Source organism: Fringilla coelebs (genome assembly GCF_963513975.1).
Source record: "Fringilla coelebs genome assembly, chromosome: 21".
NCBI classification, from domain to species: Eukaryota; Metazoa; Chordata; class Aves; order Passeriformes; family Fringillidae; genus Fringilla; species Fringilla coelebs.
Window position 1 is genome coordinate 6,477,992 of NC_140047.1, and position 19,393 is coordinate 6,497,384.

Genomic DNA, 19,393 nt, shown 5'->3' on the forward strand with positions numbered 1-19,393 from the left:
AACCCCCAAATCCAGGAAAATAAAATGGGTTTTAAGATCAGCAGCTTCAGAAAAGTGCAGGCTTAGTCTCTGGCTGCATAGACAATTTCTGGGAGATTATTAGCTGAGAAGTGAGGAGCAGCAATGCAGAATGCAAGGTTTTCAATGGACTGGAAGACAAGAATGTTACTGCAGAATTTTGAAAGCCAGATTTTTCCAAAGAACCTGGCCTGGGGTGGGGGGAAACACATTGAAATAATTTTTTCTAGAAAATGTATTAAACTGGGAACCACTTGATTTTGAGAAGTGTTGAAAATCCCTGCCTGCCCTAAAATGCCCTGAGCACAGATGAAAGATCAGGTCAGTGCTTTGTGGAAACACAAGCCTGGCCCCACTCAGAGCTTACTCCAGTGGCTGCAAAGATAAAAACCAGTAAAATGAGCTCAGACATTGCCAAAACAGCCACTAATGGCATTTCTGGCTTTGGCATGGGGAGGGCAATGTGACAGCCTGAGCTGGTGAGTCAGGGATGAGTCCTTGCAAGGGCAGCTTGTGCCTGGCCAGTGACAGCCACCTCCTGTGCTTGCAGGGCCCCAAGGGAGACAAAGGCAGCCGTGGGGACGTGGTAAGTGCTGCTCCCACCCCAGTGCCCCTGAGAGTGGCTCTGAGCAACCAAGAGCCACTCTGGGCTCTGCTGTGACCACAGGGTGCATCAGGTCCCACGAGGGCAAGACCCTGCTCACAGATGTGTACACACACCCACAGCCCTCTGCTGGTAAAATTTCCATTTCCTTGACCCAGCAACACTGCACCACGCTGTCCACAGCTGTGGTACCTCCAGCCCTTGCCTTGGGAACAGCACATGGGTGTACAGGGAGATTTTGGGTCAGTAATGAGCATTTTCTGACAGTTTTTGCACTTTTTTTTCCTGCAGGGTCTTCAAGGTCCAAGGGTAAGTATTTGACATCCCTTTTTCTGACTGATGTCTTGTATTTAAATGAAACAAGTTTTAGCAAAGCTGCAGGGTGGGTAATTGCACACCTGGAATGGGATGAGTGCCTGGGGACATGGCATTGGTGACAACTGAGGAGCTGAAAGGGCTGGGAACAAGGGATGCAGCAGGAATCTGGGTACATCTCTCTGTGCCAAAAATCCATCTGGGAACAGATTCCTGCTGGTAAAAACCATGAGAAATGGAAATAAAGACTGGAGATGTTTCACTAACTGATGCCACTCTGTCTTTAGGGTCCTCCAGGCCCACGAGGACACCCTGGCCCTCCGGTAGGTATCAGTGGGAAGAGTTCATGGTTGAACCAAGCTGAGATGATTGCCATGATCTCTCCAGAGGGACTGCTCCCTCACTGGAAATTATGGCTTAGCCCCATTCCTCACATGCAGAGCCGTGTGTGTGAATGCACCAGTGTTTCTTGTGCTTTGGTCCAAACCATCCCCAAGAGTTTTATAGAGACAGCATTGCTGCCTCTCTCACTTCTCTGCACTGAGGGGGATTTCAAAGGCTGTGGCTGAAAATCTGTGCAGCAGGGACTGACCAGCTTCCTGGCTGATGCCCCTTTTTCTCCTCTGATTTCCAGGGACCACCAGGAGTTCCAGCCTCATTTGTAAGTTGCCATTCTCTGTATGTTTGTTTGTAAAGATGAGCACAAGTCCTGCAGAGCCGAGGTGCTGCTGGGGCCCTGCAGACACACTCAGGTCCAGCAGGAGATGCTCTGTTAGCAGAGCAGGGCTTGAGCTGCAGCAGCCTAATCTTCTCTTAGATTGAGAAGTGTTTTCTTGCATCAGGGCATGCTAAAGTTCCAACAGTCTCAGTTTCCATCTTTTTCACACCACTCCAGCAGCAAGATGGCTTTGGGGCAGCATTCCAGACCCTGATGGACTCCAACACCGCGCTCAAGAGAGAGGTACCAGGGCATTTTTGTCTTTGCTTGGGCTGGAGACTGGGAATGGTCCCATCAGTGCTTTCTGTGTGCAGAACACAGAAACAGAAACAGTTTATACAAAGCCCTGATTTTTCACTGTGGAATATCTGGGATTTATGCAGGCAAAGGTCCCGTTCTGTTGTGTCACTGATTTGTGAAGCTGCAGACCTCCTGACTTTGCCATTGTGACTTTGCCAGCATTTCAGCAATGTCCTGTTTGGGACAATCCAAGGCCTGTGGCTCAGTGGCCCCAACCCACCACAGCCTGTCTTTGACCACTGATTTTTCTCAAAATGATGTAAAAACCCCTGTGGTTACAGCCCTCAGTGCCCCCAGGCACTGACCTGCCTTTTTTTCTCTCCAGGGCTACCAACACCCAGACCTTCTCATGCTGGACCACGGAGGGGAGATCTTTAAGACTCTACACTACCTCAGCAACCTCATTCAGAGCATCAAAAGACCCCTGGGAACCAAGGAGAACCCTGCCCGCATCTGCCGGGACCTCATGAACTGTGAACAGAAGATGACTGATGGTAGGAGCGCCCAGATGTGCACAGGCTGCCCCCTCCTCCTCCACAGGGCTGTTTCACACAGCCTCCTTCCCTGGGACCAGTCACCAAGAAACCAAAACTGTCCTTTTGTCATTCTCAGAAAAGGTGAAGTGTCCTTGTTAATCCCCCAACCCTGCATTTCCTCAGGTACCTACTGGATTGACCCAAACCTTGGCTGCTCCTCAGACACCATCCAGGTCATCTGTAACTTCACCAACGGTGGCCAGACGTGTCTCAGCCCTGTCACTGTCTCCAAGGTAGGCACAGCCCAGCCCCAGAGCAGCATTTCCCACTGACAAATATTTACACAGCTTGTGTTGTCCCAGGACACTGGACAGTGACCACAAGGACACAGCACACAGGTTGGGGGAGCATTAGGGTGACAGAACTGCTCTTAGGGAGTTAAAAAATACACCCAAGGCTCAAGACAAAGCCCTGTGTTCCAGTGGTGTTTAATGAACCCATAGTCTTTAACATGACCAGCAATTTCACAAACATGCTGCTCCCAAATCCTTTATTGACTTGACTTAAGTTTGGGTCACTCTTGCATTTTGTTCTCTGCCACCTGGAGAAGCGAGGTCAGCCTAAACACACAAGTTTCCAGTGAAGTTATTGCTGTGGGATTTTTGTTGAGGAAGTACCTGTGCTAAAAATACAAATAGCAATATCTGGCCTCGTTTGCAGATGAACAGGAACCTGATTTGCAAGCATGTTGAGTTTGAAGTTTACATTCTTTTCCTCCTCCTTAACGACCTTCTAGTTTGTTCTGCAAAGCGAAGGACCTGCTTTGCAGAACAAGCTAGAGAGTTTTGTGTCACAAAAACTTTCCAACAGGCCTTGGCACCTGGTCCTCATGCCCATATTGACACCAGACCCAGCTCTGGGCAGGGGTGCAGAATGAAGCAGAGGACAGGGACCCCCTTTGCTGCCCCACCCTGCGCTGACCCTGCTCCCCTCAGCCCCTCTGCAGGCTGGGCCCATGATCTCTCTGTCCCCTTCCAGCTGGATTTTGACATCGGGCGGGTCCAGATGAACTTCCTGCGGCTGCTGAGCTCGGAGGTGGTGCAGCACATCACCATCCACTGCCTGAACACCTCGGTGTGGAGGGAGGGCTCCTCCGAGAGCCCCTCGGAGCGCGCCCTGCGCTTCAGGGCCTGGAACGGGCAGGTGTTCACGGCCACGGGGCAGCTCAGGCCTGAAGTGGCAGCTGATGATTGCAAGGTATGGTGCTGTGAAAGGAGGAAGAGTAAACTCAGAGAAATGCCAGAGCCTGCCACTGCCATCTTTTCTGAAAAATCCCTTCGCCGGGATTTCTTTTCCTGGGAAGATGAGAAGCCTCCGAGAAAAAAACAATATTATCTCATTTGCTTCTCCCTGTTTGGCTGCTTTGGAATGAGGCTGGAGATTGTTTACCAAAAGGTGCATGTTTGATTGGTTTAATGTGAATTGTTTTTACCTAATGACCAAACACCATCAGCTGTGTTGGACTCTGAGGAGTCAGTCATGAGTTCTTCATTACCATTCTTGTTAAGCCTTCTGTCTGTATTCTTTCTCTATTCACTAGTATAGTTTTGGTAGAATAAGAATAAAGAATAAGAACAAGAATAAGAACAAGAATAAAGAATAAGAATAAAGAATAAGAATGAGAATAGAAGTAGGAATGAGAATAGAAGTAGGAATGAGAGAATAGAATAGAATAGAATAGAATAGAATAGAATAGAATAGAATAGAATAGAATAGAATAGAATAGAATAGAATAGAATAGAATAGAATAGAATTAGGAATGACAACAGAAGTCGGAATGAGAAAGAATAGAATAGAATAGAATAGAATAGAATAGAATAGAATAGAATAGAATAGAATAGAATAGAATAGAATAGAATAGAATAGAATAGAAGTAGGAATTACAATAGAAGTCGGAATGAGAAAGAATAGAATAGAATAGAATAGAATAGAATAGAATAGAATAGAATAGAATAAGGAATGAGAATAGAAGAGAAATGAGAGAATAGAATAGAATAGAATAGAATAGAATAGAATAGAATAGAATAGAATAGAATAGAATAGAATAGAATAGAATAGAATAGAATAGAATAGGAATGACAACAGAAGTCGGAATGAGAAAGAATAGAATAGAATAGAATAGAATAGAATAGAATAGAATAGAATAGAATAGAATAGAATAGAATAGAATAGAATAGAATAGAATAGAATAGAAGTAGGAATGACAACAGAAGTCGGAATGAGAAAGAATAGAATAGAATAGAATAGAATAGAATAGAATAGAATAGAATAGAATAGAATAGAATAGAATAGAATAGAATAGAATAGAATAGAATAGGAATGACAACAGAAGTTGGAATGAGAAAGAATAGAATAGAATAGAATAGAATAGAATAGAATAGAATAGAATAGAATAGAATAGAATAGAATAGAATAGAATAGAATAGAATAGAATAGAATAAGGAATGAGAATAGAAGTAGGAATGAGAAAGATAGAATAGAATAGAATAGAATAGAATAGAATAGAATAGAATAGAATAGAATAGAATAGAATAGAATAGAATAGAATAGAATAGAATAGAATAGAATAGAATAGAAGTAGGAATGACAACAGAAGTCGGAATGAGAAAGATAGAATAGAATAGAATAGAATAGAATAAGGAATGAGAATAGAAGTAGGAATGAGAAAGATAGAATAGAATAGAATAGAATAGAATAGAATAGAATAGAATAGAATAGAATAGAATAGAATAGAATAGAATAGAATAGAATAGAATCGAATCCTTCTAAGAACATAGAGTCAGATTCACTCATCTCTCACCTCGTCCTGGGGATCCCTGCAAGTACCACAAGAGCCCACTCTGGGGCTCCAGTAGCACCTGTGCTGCTCATCCTACAAGGGAGAAGGGTCAGGTTTACCCCTAATTTTCCAGGTCAGGATGCTATACAGCTCCTGTGAAGTAGATGGCCTTCAAACAGAAAGCAAAAGATGAATTTCTGAAGCTACTTGTCATGGATAGCAGCAGTTAAATGGCAGAAGGGGGAATGGCTCCCCATGGGTGGTGACCCTGGCTCTGGTCTGGTGCCACAGAGTCAGGAGACACAGGGCTGCATTCAGGCTCACAGCAGCAGGAGTTTGCCTTGGTGGTACCACTCCAGCTCAGTTTTCACCAGCCTGGTAGAGTTCCCCAAAATGCTCTCTAAACCCACGGCAGCCCTGCTCAGCCCAAGGGCCAGTCCTGTGTCTCACAGAGGGATTCTCAGGATCACACCTCATGGAACACACTCCTTTCCAGCAGGACTCACCCCTGGCTCACCAGCTTTCTCTCTGTCCCCCTGATTTATTAAAAATCTGGATATTGATCTAGTACCGATATCCAGCTATGACAGACAAAAACTCTCTGACAGTTTAAAGTTGGAAAGTGTTTATTTATTGTGGAATAGCTCCCAAATACACATTCAATTTACAGGTGATTACAGAGCCCTTTTATCTATACAGGTATTGAATACCCAAAATACAAATGCATATTCATAACTTTGGTACATCCCAGTCACCACTTCCCATGGTAATTAGTTCAAAAGCCATTAAGCATGGTAATTAGTTCCAAAGCCATTAAGCACATGTAGTTTGTTCCTTGAAATGGGTCGGGTGTCCCGTTCATGGGGAGGAGTCCCAAAATGAGGAAGTAAATGAAGTCTTCCTCGTTCTGACCTTTCTGCCTTTTCAATGCAAATATGACAAATGAACCTTGGTAGAACTCCCATTCCCTGGCTTCAATTGGTCTCAGAACAGAGGAGGCCAACAATTGTCTGATGTTCCTAAGAGCTATTTATCAGTTTCTATATTCTTCATTTTCTATATTCTCCATTATAAACCCAGCTCACCAAACATTGTGTTGACAAGCAATCAATTATTATTTAACTGCTAACTCTTAGCTTCATGAAGGCCTAACCCATTTATTTCAATTAACTCCAGTAAAGCTTATCTCTAACTAAAACCTTAGCTCCTGTAAAATCCCTAAATTCCCTAAGGTTTCTGTCTCCCCCTCCCCACGCAGATCAAGGACGGACGCTGGCACAGGACCCTCTTTTCCTTCCGGACCCAGGACCCCCAGCAGCTGCCGATTGTCAGCATCCAGAACCTGCCCCCCTCCCAGCCAGGACAGCAGTATCACCTCGAGGTTGGCCCCGTCTGCTTCCTCTGAACCAAGCTCTGGGACCAGGCTCTGAGGCTCCCACCCAGCAGGGACCTGTCCTGACAGGGCTCTCCCCCTCTCTGAGCAAGGACAGCTGGGCTCTGTCGTTTGGGCCAACTCCTGCTCCAGCCTCTGGCTCAAGGTCTCCGAGAGCCCGTGATCTACTGAACTCAGCCAGTTGTGGAAAAAGGAGGAGGAACAAGGGCCTGGGGGGAGCGAGCATCAGTCAGGAGTGAGCAGTGAACAGGGACCAGGGTGTTGTGGTTCCACACACAAAGCTTTTTCCATGACCAAAGAAAACATTGAGAGAAACCTCAAGCGGCTTGCGGCGTGTGGGTTTTTTCGTTCTTTTTCCCTCCCCATCCACCCACCCACCCATTTTTGTCTGGTTCCTGAGTTACCAAATGTTCTTTCCATTGGAAAAAAAAAAAATTATTAAAAAAAAAAAAGAGCTTCCCTCTCAGAGCTCGTTGCCTTCTGGACAGCCACGTGCTGCATCAGGTCTCCCAGGCGGAGCTGCAAGTTGAATCCGGCTGCTCTGTGTACAGGAAGCATTTTGATGTGCAATATTAGAAGAAACAAAATATATATATTATATTATTTAAAGCAAAAAGAAAAAGGAAAAAAAAAAAAAGAAAGAAAAAGAAAGCCAAGTTCCTCCTTCCGTGAGTTTAATCAACACTCCCTCTCAAGGTGTGTGTTGGAGTAGGGGAGAGTCACAAAGCAAAGAAGGAGGAGAGGGGAAGAGATTGGTGCTAAAATAGAGAGAGGGAATGGGCTCATCTGATTTGTTTCTACCTCTCACTGTGAAATCTCTGGTGCTCTTAAAAAAGTGTGTTATTTTATATATATGACTTTATTTAAGGTTGTGAAGGTGCTACAATGTCTTGCCACAGACCCAAAAAAAAAAAAACCACAAAGCCCCATAGAATCATCTCTCTGAGAAGAGAGGAGAATATGTTCTACAGTTAAATCAGAGAATATGTTCTACAGTTAAATCAGAGAAACAGCCACCTTAAAAGGGATCCTTCAGTGGGTCAATAACACAACTCACACCACAGCCAACATCACTTAACAGGATCATTTACAAGCAAATTTGCTTTTTTTTTTGGTTTTTTTGTTCATCAGCACTTCACTGCTTTGGGAGGGGAGTGAGGGACACAGCTCATCTGGAAGTGTTGAGCCTCAGAGGGCTCCTTTGGTTGAGTTGGGCTGTGCTGAGTTGCCCACAAGACTCCCTGGACTAAGCTCACGTTTAAACCCAGCTCTGCAACTCTTCCCTCGGCCCCTCTGTCAAGACTGACATGATGGTACCTTGTTTCAGAACCCAGCCAAGCTTGCAAGGGTTTTGTTCTGTTAAGTTTTGTAGAAATTTAGTCTCTATATGTAAATTTGGAGGATTTTTTTTTTAAAGAGGATAATTATGGTAATCTTTAATTCTATATAAGGAATAATATTGATGTAATCAGAGCTGTACTGTATCAGAAATTCTTCAGTGCCTGTTTGGAGTTTTCATGTCTCATATGGACTATGGATTTTATTTTTTTGAGGGGAAAAAAATTATCTGTGAGTCTCTCTTTGTGTATTTTTTTTGTTTGTTTTTTGTCACTACTGCCTGCTGGTTGGTTCCCAATCACCATCAGAAAAGGTTAACAGGATCTGTCCCTAATACCTCGCCCTCCACGCAGCCCCTGCCAGAAATACCTCATCCCCAGGCCCAAATCACCAGCACCCATCACTCACTGCCTCCCTGCAACCCCACACACTCCAGATCCCTCCATTTCTCATCCCATGCCATTGGTTTTGTGTTTTCTCAAGGCTGCAGTTACCATTTGTTCTCCTTAAAGCTTTTTTTTTTCTCCTTTTCTTTTTCCTTTTTTTTTTTTTAACTTTAAATAAATATTTAAAACTGAGGCAATGGAACAGGACTGGAATGGTTTGGTTTTTTTGTTTTCTTCATAAGAAACTCGGTGGGCAAGAGGTGCAGAAACACTCAATTGCCCAGGGGGATCTGAGGAGCCAAACCCACACCCCAAACATCCCTGTGATGCCAAATGCACAAGATTGGGATCCCCTTGGCTCCAACTGCTGTGACACAGCCCTGTCCCCATCCTGCCACAGTGCTGGGGAGCAAGAGGGGCAGGAAAAGAAGAAAAGGGAGGGGAAAAGGGGGAAAAAAAGGAGGGAGAGGAGAGGAGAGGAGTTGGGGTGGGGGGAAAGGAGTTGGGGTGGGGGGAAAGGAGTTGGGGTGGTTATAGTTTTTAAAAGGTCAGAGCCCACTGCACTGATGGTTCCCTGCCTCTTGGCCAAGGCCCCCACCCCATGGAAGCCCCCATGGCACCTGCCCTCCCAAGAGCACACCCGAACCCTTGTGCACCCCCTGTGCCAAGGGGAAACCAGGTGAGTGTGGAGCAAAGCTCTTGGAGCTGCCAGCAGCCACCTCCAGGAGGGTCTCTTTGCCCTGTGGAGGAATGCCATGTCCTGCTGCCCTCAGTGTCCCCAAGGTCTCCAAACACACCTGAGGCTGCCGAGCACTTTGCCAGGCACCCACAAAATTAATTGCAGTTTCTGAGAACAAAAGCCTGCACTGGGAAAGCATTAGGCTGGGGCAAGGGGGGGTGTTTCCTCCTTTTGTGCTGGAGAAATCCAGGATTTTGCAAGTTGAATTTCCTCCACCTGCTGTTGCTTCATGCCTGAGCAAACAGCCCAGCAGCGGAACTGGGACATTGGTGCTGGGGATGTCCAGCCTTGCTGGCAGCCCTATATAAGGGACAGGGCTGAGCAACAGCCTGGCAGAGCAGGAGCATCCTCCTGGACAGCCAGGAGATGTTGGCCACCCTCACCCTCCTCCTGGGGCTGCCCCTGGCCCTGGCCACCGAGCCCCAGAGCTGCGCCCCGCTCGTCCCAGTCACCTTCAACAGCACCACCATCCCTCAGGTAAGCCCTGCCCTCACCACGGCAGCAGCCTCTCCCCTCCTGTCAGCCCCCAGGGACACAGGGGGAGGTCATGGGAGAACCATCAGCAGCTCAGTGTTTATCCCATTGCCTGTCCATGCTTGTTTTCCTAAAAAAAATCCAAGCTGCTGCATAGGGAAGGGGTGAAGCCTTGAGCTCTGCTCCCATAATCTCATGACCAGGCACTTTTGGGGGTTCCTGCTTCCATCTCCCAGCAAACCAGGCTGGGCAGCACCATCCCAATGCCTCACCACTCTATTTTAAGTCCTTCAAGTGGTGGTGGCTCAGGTCACGAGTCTCCATCCACAAACCCTTCACTGCATAAACAGAATTTAATCCCTCGGGAGCTTTTCATGGGAGGAAAGCAATGACAGCCTGGCCTGGAGCAGGAGAAATCCCATTGCAGAAAGAACTGGGCAGCCTGGGAGCTGGAGCAGCACCTTAACAGAAAGGGGACAAAACCCAGGGACCCTCACCCAGCCTGGATCCAGCCAGGGCAGCCACCTACACCTGGCCTGGGGCAGCAGACACAGCCTTGGCTTCCACTGTGCCTGGGGGTGAACCTGGCACAGCCCCTCCAACCTTCCCCCCTCTGCTCCCCTCTGCAGCTCCTGGGACAGTGGTTCTACATCGCTGGTGCCTCCAGGCACCCCCCTCACCTGGCAGAGCTGAGAGCAGTGACATTTGAGGCTTTCTCCTTCTCTCCTGGCAGCCACGAGGATGAGCTCAACATCACTGAAATCATAAGAATGTAAGGACAGGGATCCATGCCCTGATCTGGCTCCCCCATCCCCATTTCCACCCTCTGGTGTCATCCTCTGGGCTGAGACACCCCACAAATTCGGGGTAGAGAGCAGCTGTGCCACATTTATTTAAAGCTCTGCAGTCCATGTTCCAAATCCCTCAGGTTTGGTTGGGGCAAGCTGGGGGGTATTTGCTCCCTCTGACCTCTCTGCCCCACAGGAATGAGACATGTGTGGTGAGGAACTTCAGCAAGATCCAGGTCTTCCAGCAGAACTCCACCCTGGTGCATGGTAAAGCTCCACTGGGATGGGGATGGGATAATGGGATGGGGACGGGATAATGGGATGGGGACGGGATAATGGGATGGGGACGGGATAATGGGATGGGGACGGGATAATGGGATGGGAGACAGCCAGCCCTTGAACCCTCCTGCCTCTGCCCCCCAGTATGTGGCACCCTGAGCCTTTTACACCTAAAATCGTGTCTGGAGGCGGGAGAGAAAAATTTCTTCCACCACACAGCACATCTAGGGCAGCATGTGGGACCAGAGTGGTCCCCACTGGGATGAGTGGCAAGGATAGAAGGTGATGAGGCTCAGCATGGGGTGGATCCTCACCACAGGGAAATCTCACTCTCTCCATACCTTCCAGTTGATGATAACCAGGTGACTTCCACGGCCAGACTGATCCAAAGTGACAAAGACCTGCTGATCCTGAACCACATCAACATTGACTCCCCAAATCTGAGTCTCTCAGGTGAGCAGACGCTTCCCCAGGGACAGAGCAGGGGGCATGGACAGCTCCAGTCCTCACACCCAGGAGCAAAGCAACCCTAAAACTCCATTTCCTTCCCTCCCTTTCCGTTTCTCTGACAGCAAGGACACCCAACGTGAGCAAGGAGCACCTGGAGGAGTTCAAAGCCCACCTGCAGTGCCTGGGCTTCGCTGAGCAGGAAGTGTTCTACGCTTCCCCAGAGGTACAAACCCCTCCCTGGGGTGGGGGAGCCCCAGGCCAGGTTCTGTTCCCAGCTGGGATGGGGCTCTAGGGGCAATGTGAGTTTAGTCCCCCAGCACAGTTTCCCTGCTGTGCATCCCCACTGCCCCTCGAGCCCCCTACCCCAGCCTTTCCTGGTGGTTCTGGGGTGAAGGAGCCCCAAGAGCTGATCTCCTCTCTCCCCCAGCATGCCTGTCCCCTGCCCAGGGGTGAAGACAAGGCAGATCCTCAGCTGGGGTAACCTGGGTCAGCTGCTCCATCCTCATCCTCCTCCAGCCCCAGCCAGGCTCAGCACAGCCTCTGAACCTCTTATCCTACCCACGTTTTGGTTTTTCCTCCTGGATTAAACACCCAATTTCACTGTTCTCAACTGAGCCCAAAATAAACTCCTGTGTTTCACCCACTGGCTGTTCCTGCTCCATCTTCTCTGGGACGCCCTCCTGCCTGCCCTGCCCATGGTGCTGCATCTCCAAACCCACCCAGAGATGTGAAATGCTCCAGACAAAGCCCAGCCAGGGCCAAGCGTGGCAGTGGGCACAGAGGGACATCCCTCATGCCAGCTATGTGGTGGCAGGGGACCCTCCCAGCCTCAGGACATTGGGACATGAGCACCCACCCCTCAGGGTGACACACAAACCTGCCAAGCCCCTCGAGTCTCCCCCAGCACAGCACTCTCAGCAGCTGAACATCCCCACGCTCCATTTTCAAGCCAAACCCCACAAGGTTCCATCTGCACCAGGCTTGTGCAGGGTGGGGGGACAAGAGGTGACACTGCACCTTCCCCAGGTGTCTCTGAGGAGGGGAAAGGGGAGAGGATGGGGAAAACCATCTCCCAGAGCCAGACCAAAGTGTTCAGGGAGGCTCTGCTGCCAGAGAGGGACAGGCACAGCAAATGCCAGAGAAACAAGACCTGCCTGTGTGACCACACAGGGACAGCAGCAGGACAGGGAGGGTCCAGGAGCTCCACTGGGGATGTGCCCGACAGGACAGGGGTGACCTCTGGGGCCCATAAACACCATTTTAATGCCAGTTTTGGCAAGGAGAGCAAAAACACCTTCTCTTCAAACCCCCTTGGGCTTTCCCTGAGATTGGGGAGGGGGTCTGCAGCCAAAGCAGCACTGGGGGGCTGCACTTCTCAACAGCAGAGCAAGAGGTGACTACAGCAGCTGCTCACGAGGAAAAATGGGCAGATTCGGGGCAGGTTGAAGTTTTAAAGGCAGTAACTGCATGGCCAGCAGCCCATTCCTCCCGGCACCTGCCCACAGCAGCCACAGTCGGGCGAGCGCCAAGCGCGGCGCTCATCCCGGGCATCGCCCCCAGGGCAGCGCTTGCGACACAGGGGCAGATCCGGCTGGGCACATCCTGTCCCCTCCCAGCAGAGCTGCGGGAGCCAGCAGCGCCTGTCCGTCCGTCCGTCTGTCCGTGCGGGGCTCGGCGCGCTCGGACCCCATGGGCCCGGCACTCGCGGCCGTGCTGGCGCTGGCAGCGCTGCTGCCCGCGGACGCGCTGCCCTGCGGAGCGCAGCGCCCGGACGGCTCCACGGCAGCCAAGGTAGGAGAGGGACAGCGGGGCCGGGGCTGCCTGCCCGCCTCGGGGGGCCCTGCTGAGCCTCGCCGTCCCTCGGCAAAGGGCAAAGCCCCGCCGCGTCCCCTCTGCTCCCCCAGCGCATCTGCCGGGGTGCTGCCGGTGAAACACCTGCAGCAAACGGGAAGCGTTTGGTGTCCAAAACACCTGGATTTTTCCCGTTTTCTCGGATTCCCAGCAGTGATCCCGAAACAAGGCGGGTGGGCTGGGTATTTTTGGGTGCAAATCCCCCACGACAAAGCCGGGCTGTCCTGTCCCTGCCGCACCACAGCCGGTGCCAGCACCCTTCCCAACTCCCCCCCCAGTTCATTTGCAAATATTTCACCTTGTGGCTGGCAACGCAAGAACCCTAGCAGAATATCAGAGAACTAGCAGCGCTATCCATTTTGCCACGGGGAGGGTGGAAATCTCAGGGTTTCTCCTGCAAACCCAGCAGGGGTCACCACCTGTCCCTCCTGTCACCACCTGTCCCTCCCCACAGCTCTCGGGGACCTGGCTGTACGTGGCAGGGGCTGCCCAGTTGCTCCCGCACCGCGTGGAGATGCTGCTCGTCGATCACGCCTTGCTGCGCTTGGAGCCCGGATCCAGCGGGCAGGAGCTGCTCATCAGCCACTACGTGGCCGTGTAAGACGCGGTCCCCGTGCCCTCAACCCAGCCCCTCCCTGCTACAGCCCTAAAAACTGCCAGCACAAGATGCGAGCGCGGTTCCAGATTGGTTTCTCCAAAAGGAGTCGCTCCTGCCTGCTCTGTGCACCCTCTCCCTCATCGCCTTTATTTACTCATTTATTTCACCAGGCAGGTTTTGCAGGGCACAGGGGTCTCACAGGCAAGGAGAAGACCTCTGCAGGGGAGGAGAACTTTCCAGAAGTCCCTGTGCCATGGCTGCTGACTCTGCCAGGCACCAAAAGCTGTTTCCCCCGCAGGGTCAGAATTTCAGGGGGTGAATTTTTCTGTGCCAACACGGGCAGCACTTTGAAGTTTCAGTGATTTCAGGGTGGAAAAGGTCTGACCACCAAGGGGTGGGGGAGCAATGGCAGGGCTGACACCATGAGCTGCCACCGGAGGGAAGAAACGCCTCGATCTTAACAGCCAGAGAAATTAACCCTGAGGAGGAGGTGGCAGGTGCCCGGGGCAGGGCTGGGGCTTTGCTGGTCCTTCCAGACAACGGCATCACCCCCTTTCCCTCTCTCTCCAGGGGGGACCAATGTGTAACCAACAACCTCACCTACCTGGAGGTCACTGCCGGTAACGCCACGCTGGTGAAGCACGGTGAGCGGCACGGATGGGGTTAACACCCAGCCCACGGTTTCACACGGATTGAGACACACAAAGGGCCCATTTCCCTGGTTTACATTATCTGATGTGTCTTATTCCAGTGTCTCTACCTGTTTGAAGCCTCGGTGGGCTCCAAACCCAGGGGCACCCCAGGTTATTCCTGCCCCTGGAGCACCCCAGGTTATTCCTGCCCCTGGAGCATCCCAGGTTATTCCTGCCCTGCTCTCCAGCCACATGAAACCCACAGAGTAATGCTGTGCCAGGGGCCAGCCTGCTCCCATCCCTGCAGGAGATCACCATCCTGTTTGTGAAGTTATTTCACAATCTCTTGGGAAAGGGAGGGAACACTCAGGGCAGGTTCCAGGAATTAATGGAGCCTCTCCTCTTATTTCTTCCTCCTTGCTGAGCCAGTCTGAGGTGGGAATTGCAGCCCCCTGGGACACAGATTGCACTGACCCCTCACACCACATCATTCAGCACATTCCAACAGCAGGACGGGAGCTGGGCTCTTTCACACCCCTGCCCTATTTTAAAGAAATACAATTTATATAAACCAAAAAACCACACCCTATTTCAGGATATTTTTCATCACCTGCTACTGAAGGTTGAATCCCAGGGACTACTGACATTGCCACACCTGGGCTGGAGTTTATTGCTGCTGCAGCACTGCAAATCTGAGTTATTGTGTCTGTTCTCTAAATCTGAGTTATTGTGTCTGTTCTCTTCAAGCCAAGACCCACCAAACTGAGGGGATGCTGATGAACATGAGCTCTGAAAACCTTTTACTCATCCAGTACCAAATGGAGAGGGACAGGACATATTTGGGGCAGTATCTCTACGGTATGAAACTCCATCCTAAAGTAATTTAAAGCTATCATGGCACACCCAGCCACACACACAAAGTTATCAACTAAAACCATACAGCAGCTTGGCCTCACCCATAGCCAGTGACTTTCCTGAGACCAACACCCCAGGGGTCATGGGATCTGCAAACCCCATTAAACCCCACATCTCTTGGCAAAGGAAAAGCAAGTTAAAAACCAAAGGAAAAGCAAGTTAAAGACCAAACCCACTTACACCATAAACATTCAAAGAACAGGAAGCAAATACAGTTCAGCATTGATGTCATTGTAAAATCTCTAAATTTTCAAGCCAGCCATGATGTTTCAGTACTTGCCTCCCAGGGCAGAGCACGTGGCTTTGCAGTGCTAAGGCTGATCAGATTGAACCACAAACCCATAAAGCAGCAATTTTGACCCTGATAAGACTCCCCATCATCTCGCCAGGCTGCAAAGCAGTTGCTTAAGAGATTTTGAAGACACTTATAGAAAACTGCCTCCATATTCCACCTTGGTCTCTCCTGACACCCCAGGAGTATCAAACCATCCTGCAACCCTTTTAGGCATTCAGGAGCAGAGTTTTTTGGGAGAGGGTTAAACAAGTGATGCCCAGGGTTGGTTTTGTTCAGCTGTGTTCACTATGGGGGTGAGAGACCCCCACGCAGCCCACATCCACTGCAGGCACTGGTGGGGAAGGGGGGACAGCAAGGACAGGGACACAAAGGGCTGTGCTGAGGCCACCAGTCCATGTCTAACACCTGACAAATCCTTCTCCAGCCAGGAACCTGAGCATAAGCACAGCAGACCGGGAGGAATTTGAGCAGCACGCCGAGTGCCTGGGGCTGAGGGCAGAGCAGATCGTGTACGCGCCGTGGAAAACGGTACTGAGCGCCCTGGGCCACCACAGCCCCCTCCAGGCAGGGCTGCAAGAGCCCAGCTGCCACACTGGCCTCTTGGGGACACGTTTTCAAGGTGTTGGGAATTGTTTAGAGGATTAAATAGTCACAGGCTTGCTTCAGCTGAGGTTTGAAATTGCAGCCCTAAAGCAAATGCCTGCAGCCGAGCATCTCACTGGGAGCCCTGGTAACACTGCTCATCCCTGCCAGGGGGGACAGGAAAGGGATTTTTGTCCTGAAGTTACTGAGTTTGCCTTGAAACCCCTGGGTTTGCCCCCAGCAAGGATCAGCTGTCCCCAGAAGCTGCAGAAAGAGCAGGAGGCCTCAGGGATTTTTTCCTTGAGGTTTTCCACCACAACATTAAGCAAGTCCAGTGCTCACCTCTGCCACCTGATTTAAGACATTTTATCCTATAAATAACCCAGATCCTGAGTCAGTTTGACAGGGCTCCTGTTTGCAAAGTGAAGGTGAAGAACATCTTACCTTTGCTGCTCTGTCCTGGTCCCCTGCTCATCCACATCAGCAGGCTCTGAGTTTTCAGAGGTGCCCAAAACCCCACTGCAAACCAGGCTGAATCCAACATTGTCCCCAACACTTCTCCAGCTCAGGAGGCTGCTTTTAAAACTGCCCCACAGGCTCAGGGGAATGGAGGAGAGAGGGGGTGAAGCCCTGAGAATGGGGCTGCACCTGGGGAGGCAATTTAGCAAATGAGCAGCACCTGGGAGGCAGAGCCCAGCTCCTCTACATTAACTGCACACAGCTGTGGACTAGGGGGGGTTGCAGTCTCTGGATCATATTTTAATTTGGGAAAAATGAGGGGAATTAGGACTGCCTGTGCTTACAAGCTCTGGTGCAGTTGGGGTTGGCAGTGACTGGCCAAAGTAAGCCACTGCAGCTGAGGACTAAAAAACCAACTGAACTAACACTGCAAACATTTTGTGATCAGGCTGAAGGAGGTGGATGTGAGCAGAACACAGGAGCAGACTCACAAAGCCCCACGTCAGCTGCAGGCATGAACAGAACTTTACCTATGCTGAGTGCCTGAGCAGCACAAGCTTTTTACTTATTTCACCCAAAGCCTGAGTTCCCCCTTTTCCTCAGAGCACACATAGCCCAGCTTTGTCCCAGAAACTTGGCTTCCTCTTTCCAGCACAGGCATGGAAAATGGCACCAGCAGGAGCTGAGCACCTGGGCAAGCACAGGGAAGCCCTCTTAGACATAATCAGCTAAAAGAGGAGAGGAAAATACTTCTTTCTTGAGCAAATCCTCTGTTGCTGGCACCTTGGCAGATTCACTGACCCTGTTTTTGTTGCTTTGACAGGAGGTGTGTCGAGTGAAAGCAGCTGAAGACAGTGACAGCCCACAGCCAGAGCCCGTGGCTGCAGCCACAGCATCCCCTGCTCCAGGCACCCCCTGGCCCGGGAGTGCAGGGAACTGACCCCACCCAGGGCAATAAATGTTTCCTTCAAACTAGATCCAATTTGGTGCCAATTGTTTGAGAGCAGAGAGTTCTGAAGAGTTGAGAAGTGGGGTTTGCAAAAAGAGAACGAGCACCCAATTCACCTTGTGTGTCATCCAGCTAGGAGCTGGGAGAGACAGCCTGGAGCTTCCCACTGAGCTTGGGAAAGTGCTCAGCCAAAAAAGCAGCGCTGCCATGCAGCAGTAAGAGAGACCAGCCAGGAGAGGGCAATCATTAACTATTTTAAATAAGCAAACCAAGCATTTCAGGAGTAACTGGAATATAGAGAAAGCTGGAACTGTACAGCCTGAGGAAAAGGGTTTAGCTAAAAGGGAGCACCCAGTTCTCCCGGCAGCAGCTTGGCTGCCTGGTAGCCCAGGTGGGACAGATGTTCCTGCCCACGGCCTCTGGACCAGGCAAGTGCTCCCTGATCATGTCCATCCACAGCCTGGTTTGCACACCATGTCTGACACGGAGAAATTCCCCTCCTGCCAGAGGAAAGGGGTGCTAACCCAACCCAGCCTGGAGTTTGTTTTCAGAGAAAGCGTCACAATTCCTCATTTCTCAGCAAGCTCAACACCCTGGAGACGTGCCAAGGATGGCACTGCTCCCCATGCCTCCAGTACACCCCTGCACTCATCAGGCACCTCATACACCCCTCATCCCAGCCCCAAAGGGGGGACAGCACCACCACTGCCACTGTGAAATGGGCAAGTGTAACAAGAGACTGCTGCTGCCTGTCTGGAGAGTAACTCAATCTCAGCTCGTATTAAGCAGTGAAAATATCTCTCTCCCTTAAAAAGGAAGAAAATGAGGGAAGGCTGCAGTGAGCTCTGGCTCCAGGGTGCTCTGTCTCTGTCCAGCTGCCTTTACCAAGCAGAATTTCAGTGTTAAGCCTTTGGAGTGACTGCTCTAGCAAAAATGAATTTTACCAGATCACAGAATCATTAAGGTTGGAGAGGACCTCCAAGGTCAAGTCCAACCTGTGACCAATCCCCACCTTGTCAACCAGAGCAGAGCACTGAGCACCAATCCAGTCATTCCTTGGACACTTCCCAGGTGGGGACTTCACCACCTCCCTGGGCAGCCCCTTCCAGTGCTTGACAAATCTTCCAGTGAAGAAATTCCTCCTGATGTCCAATCTGAACCTCCCCTGGCACAGCTTGAGGCCATTCCCTCTCCTGCTGTCCCTTGTTCCCTGGGAGCAGAGCCTGACTGCACCCTCCTGTGTCAGGGGATTGTAGAGAAGGCCCCCCCAGGATTGCTCTTCTGCAGGATAAAAAATAAGATAAAAAATAAGTTCAGCCCATTCCCTCCAGGTCTTGAGGCACAGGTAGCCAGCCAGCCCTTGCTTCACCCACCTCTTTATCAGCTTGATGTGAAACACAACTCCCCAGCCTCTCCAGAGGGCAGGGGGGCTGAGGGATGCTGGCAGCAGCCTCCAGGGCTGCAGTTCAAGGATCCATCTCAGCTGACACCACTGAGAGCTGTGGCTCAGATTACAAAAACCCAGACTTTCTGAATAGATTTATAGCTGAATAAAAGCCTTGAATTACAGTAGGAGACATAAGGAACAGACAAAACCAGTCTGGCCCCCACAGCAAGTTTTGTTAACCAAATCAGAGGCCACTTGCACTACCAGCTGTGGCTCCTGAATGACCTTCAAGGGCAGCTCCTGGTTGTGTTGTTTTTCATGAAAAAACTTGTACAAAAAGCCTTTATTTTGGAAATGGTATAAGCCAGGTTCTTTCAAGGGGATAATTGGACTGCAGAGCTTTCTGTTTTTTCTGGGAAATTCACTTCTCTGAACAGAGTGTTGTGGATACTGCAGAGGTGAGCAAAGTCCAGCAACACCCAGACAGGTAAACAGAGTCTGAACATCCCTGACTCATCACCACTATCATCAGCCTTGATCTTGCTGGCTTTGTTTTTAAGAATTCTGTTCTCCCAGGTCCTCACTGTGAGAATCCTTCCCACTGTCAG

The 19,393-nt window shown here is 50.2% G+C and overlaps 3 protein-coding genes across 3 annotated transcripts in view; all 3 read left to right on the plus strand.

Moving 5' to 3' along the window:
* COL27A1 (collagen type XXVII alpha 1 chain) overlaps nt 1-6,980 on the plus strand; it is a gene marked incomplete at its 5' end in the record, with an annotated part of 141,950 nt that extends 134,970 nt beyond the window's left edge. Inside the window, 10 exons of the mRNA XM_084219907.1 lie at nt 569-604; nt 914-931; nt 1,225-1,260; nt 1,572-1,598; nt 1,833-1,898; nt 2,281-2,449; nt 2,615-2,724; nt 3,470-3,688; nt 6,529-6,651; nt 6,752-6,980. Of these exons, the coding sequence (XP_084076033.1) occupies nt 569-604; nt 914-931; nt 1,225-1,260; nt 1,572-1,598; nt 1,833-1,898; nt 2,281-2,449; nt 2,615-2,724; nt 3,470-3,688; nt 6,529-6,651; nt 6,752-6,826 (879 nt within the window). The 3' untranslated portion in view covers nt 6,827-6,980. The remainder of the gene's footprint in view (nt 1-568; nt 605-913; nt 932-1,224; nt 1,261-1,571; nt 1,599-1,832; nt 1,899-2,280; nt 2,450-2,614; nt 2,725-3,469; nt 3,689-6,528; nt 6,652-6,751) is intronic.
* Nucleotides 6,981-9,492: 2,512 nt separating this feature from the next.
* Nucleotides 9,493-11,722, plus strand: LOC311161939 (alpha-1-acid glycoprotein 1-like; the record flags this gene model as incomplete). The annotated part of the gene is made up of 6 exons (XM_084219968.1): nt 9,493-9,603; nt 10,230-10,372; nt 10,585-10,655; nt 11,016-11,120; nt 11,240-11,340; nt 11,545-11,722. The coding sequence occupies 6 exons, from the start codon at nt 9,493-9,495 to the stop codon at nt 11,596-11,598; spliced, it is 585 nt and encodes a 194-aa protein (XP_084076094.1). The 3' UTR covers nt 11,599-11,722.
* Nucleotides 11,723-12,752: 1,030 nt separating this feature from the next.
* On the plus strand, nt 12,753-17,410 carry LOC311161824 (alpha-1-acid glycoprotein-like). The gene is made up of 6 exons (XM_084219726.1): nt 12,753-12,908; nt 13,423-13,565; nt 14,137-14,210; nt 14,946-15,056; nt 15,833-15,936; nt 17,273-17,410. The coding sequence occupies exons 1-6, from the start codon at nt 12,807-12,809 to the stop codon at nt 17,387-17,389; spliced, it is 651 nt and encodes a 216-aa protein (XP_084075852.1). The 5' UTR covers nt 12,753-12,806; the 3' UTR covers nt 17,390-17,410.
* The last annotated feature ends 1,983 nt before the right edge of the window (nt 17,411-19,393 follow it).

Excerpts from the sequence above, each read along its gene's own strand:
- LOC311161824 (XM_084219726.1), top strand. The coding sequence starts at position 12,807 with ATGGGCCCGGCACTCGCGGCCGTGCTGGCGCTGGCAGCGCTGCTGCCC. Across the intron at positions 13,566-14,136 it reads ATCAGCCACTACGTGGCCGT|GGGGGACCAATGTGTAACCA; the intron begins GTAAGACGCGGT and ends CTCTCTCTCCAG. Across the intron at positions 15,057-15,832 it reads TTTGGGGCAGTATCTCTACG|CCAGGAACCTGAGCATAAGC; the intron begins GTATGAAACTCC and ends ATCCTTCTCCAG.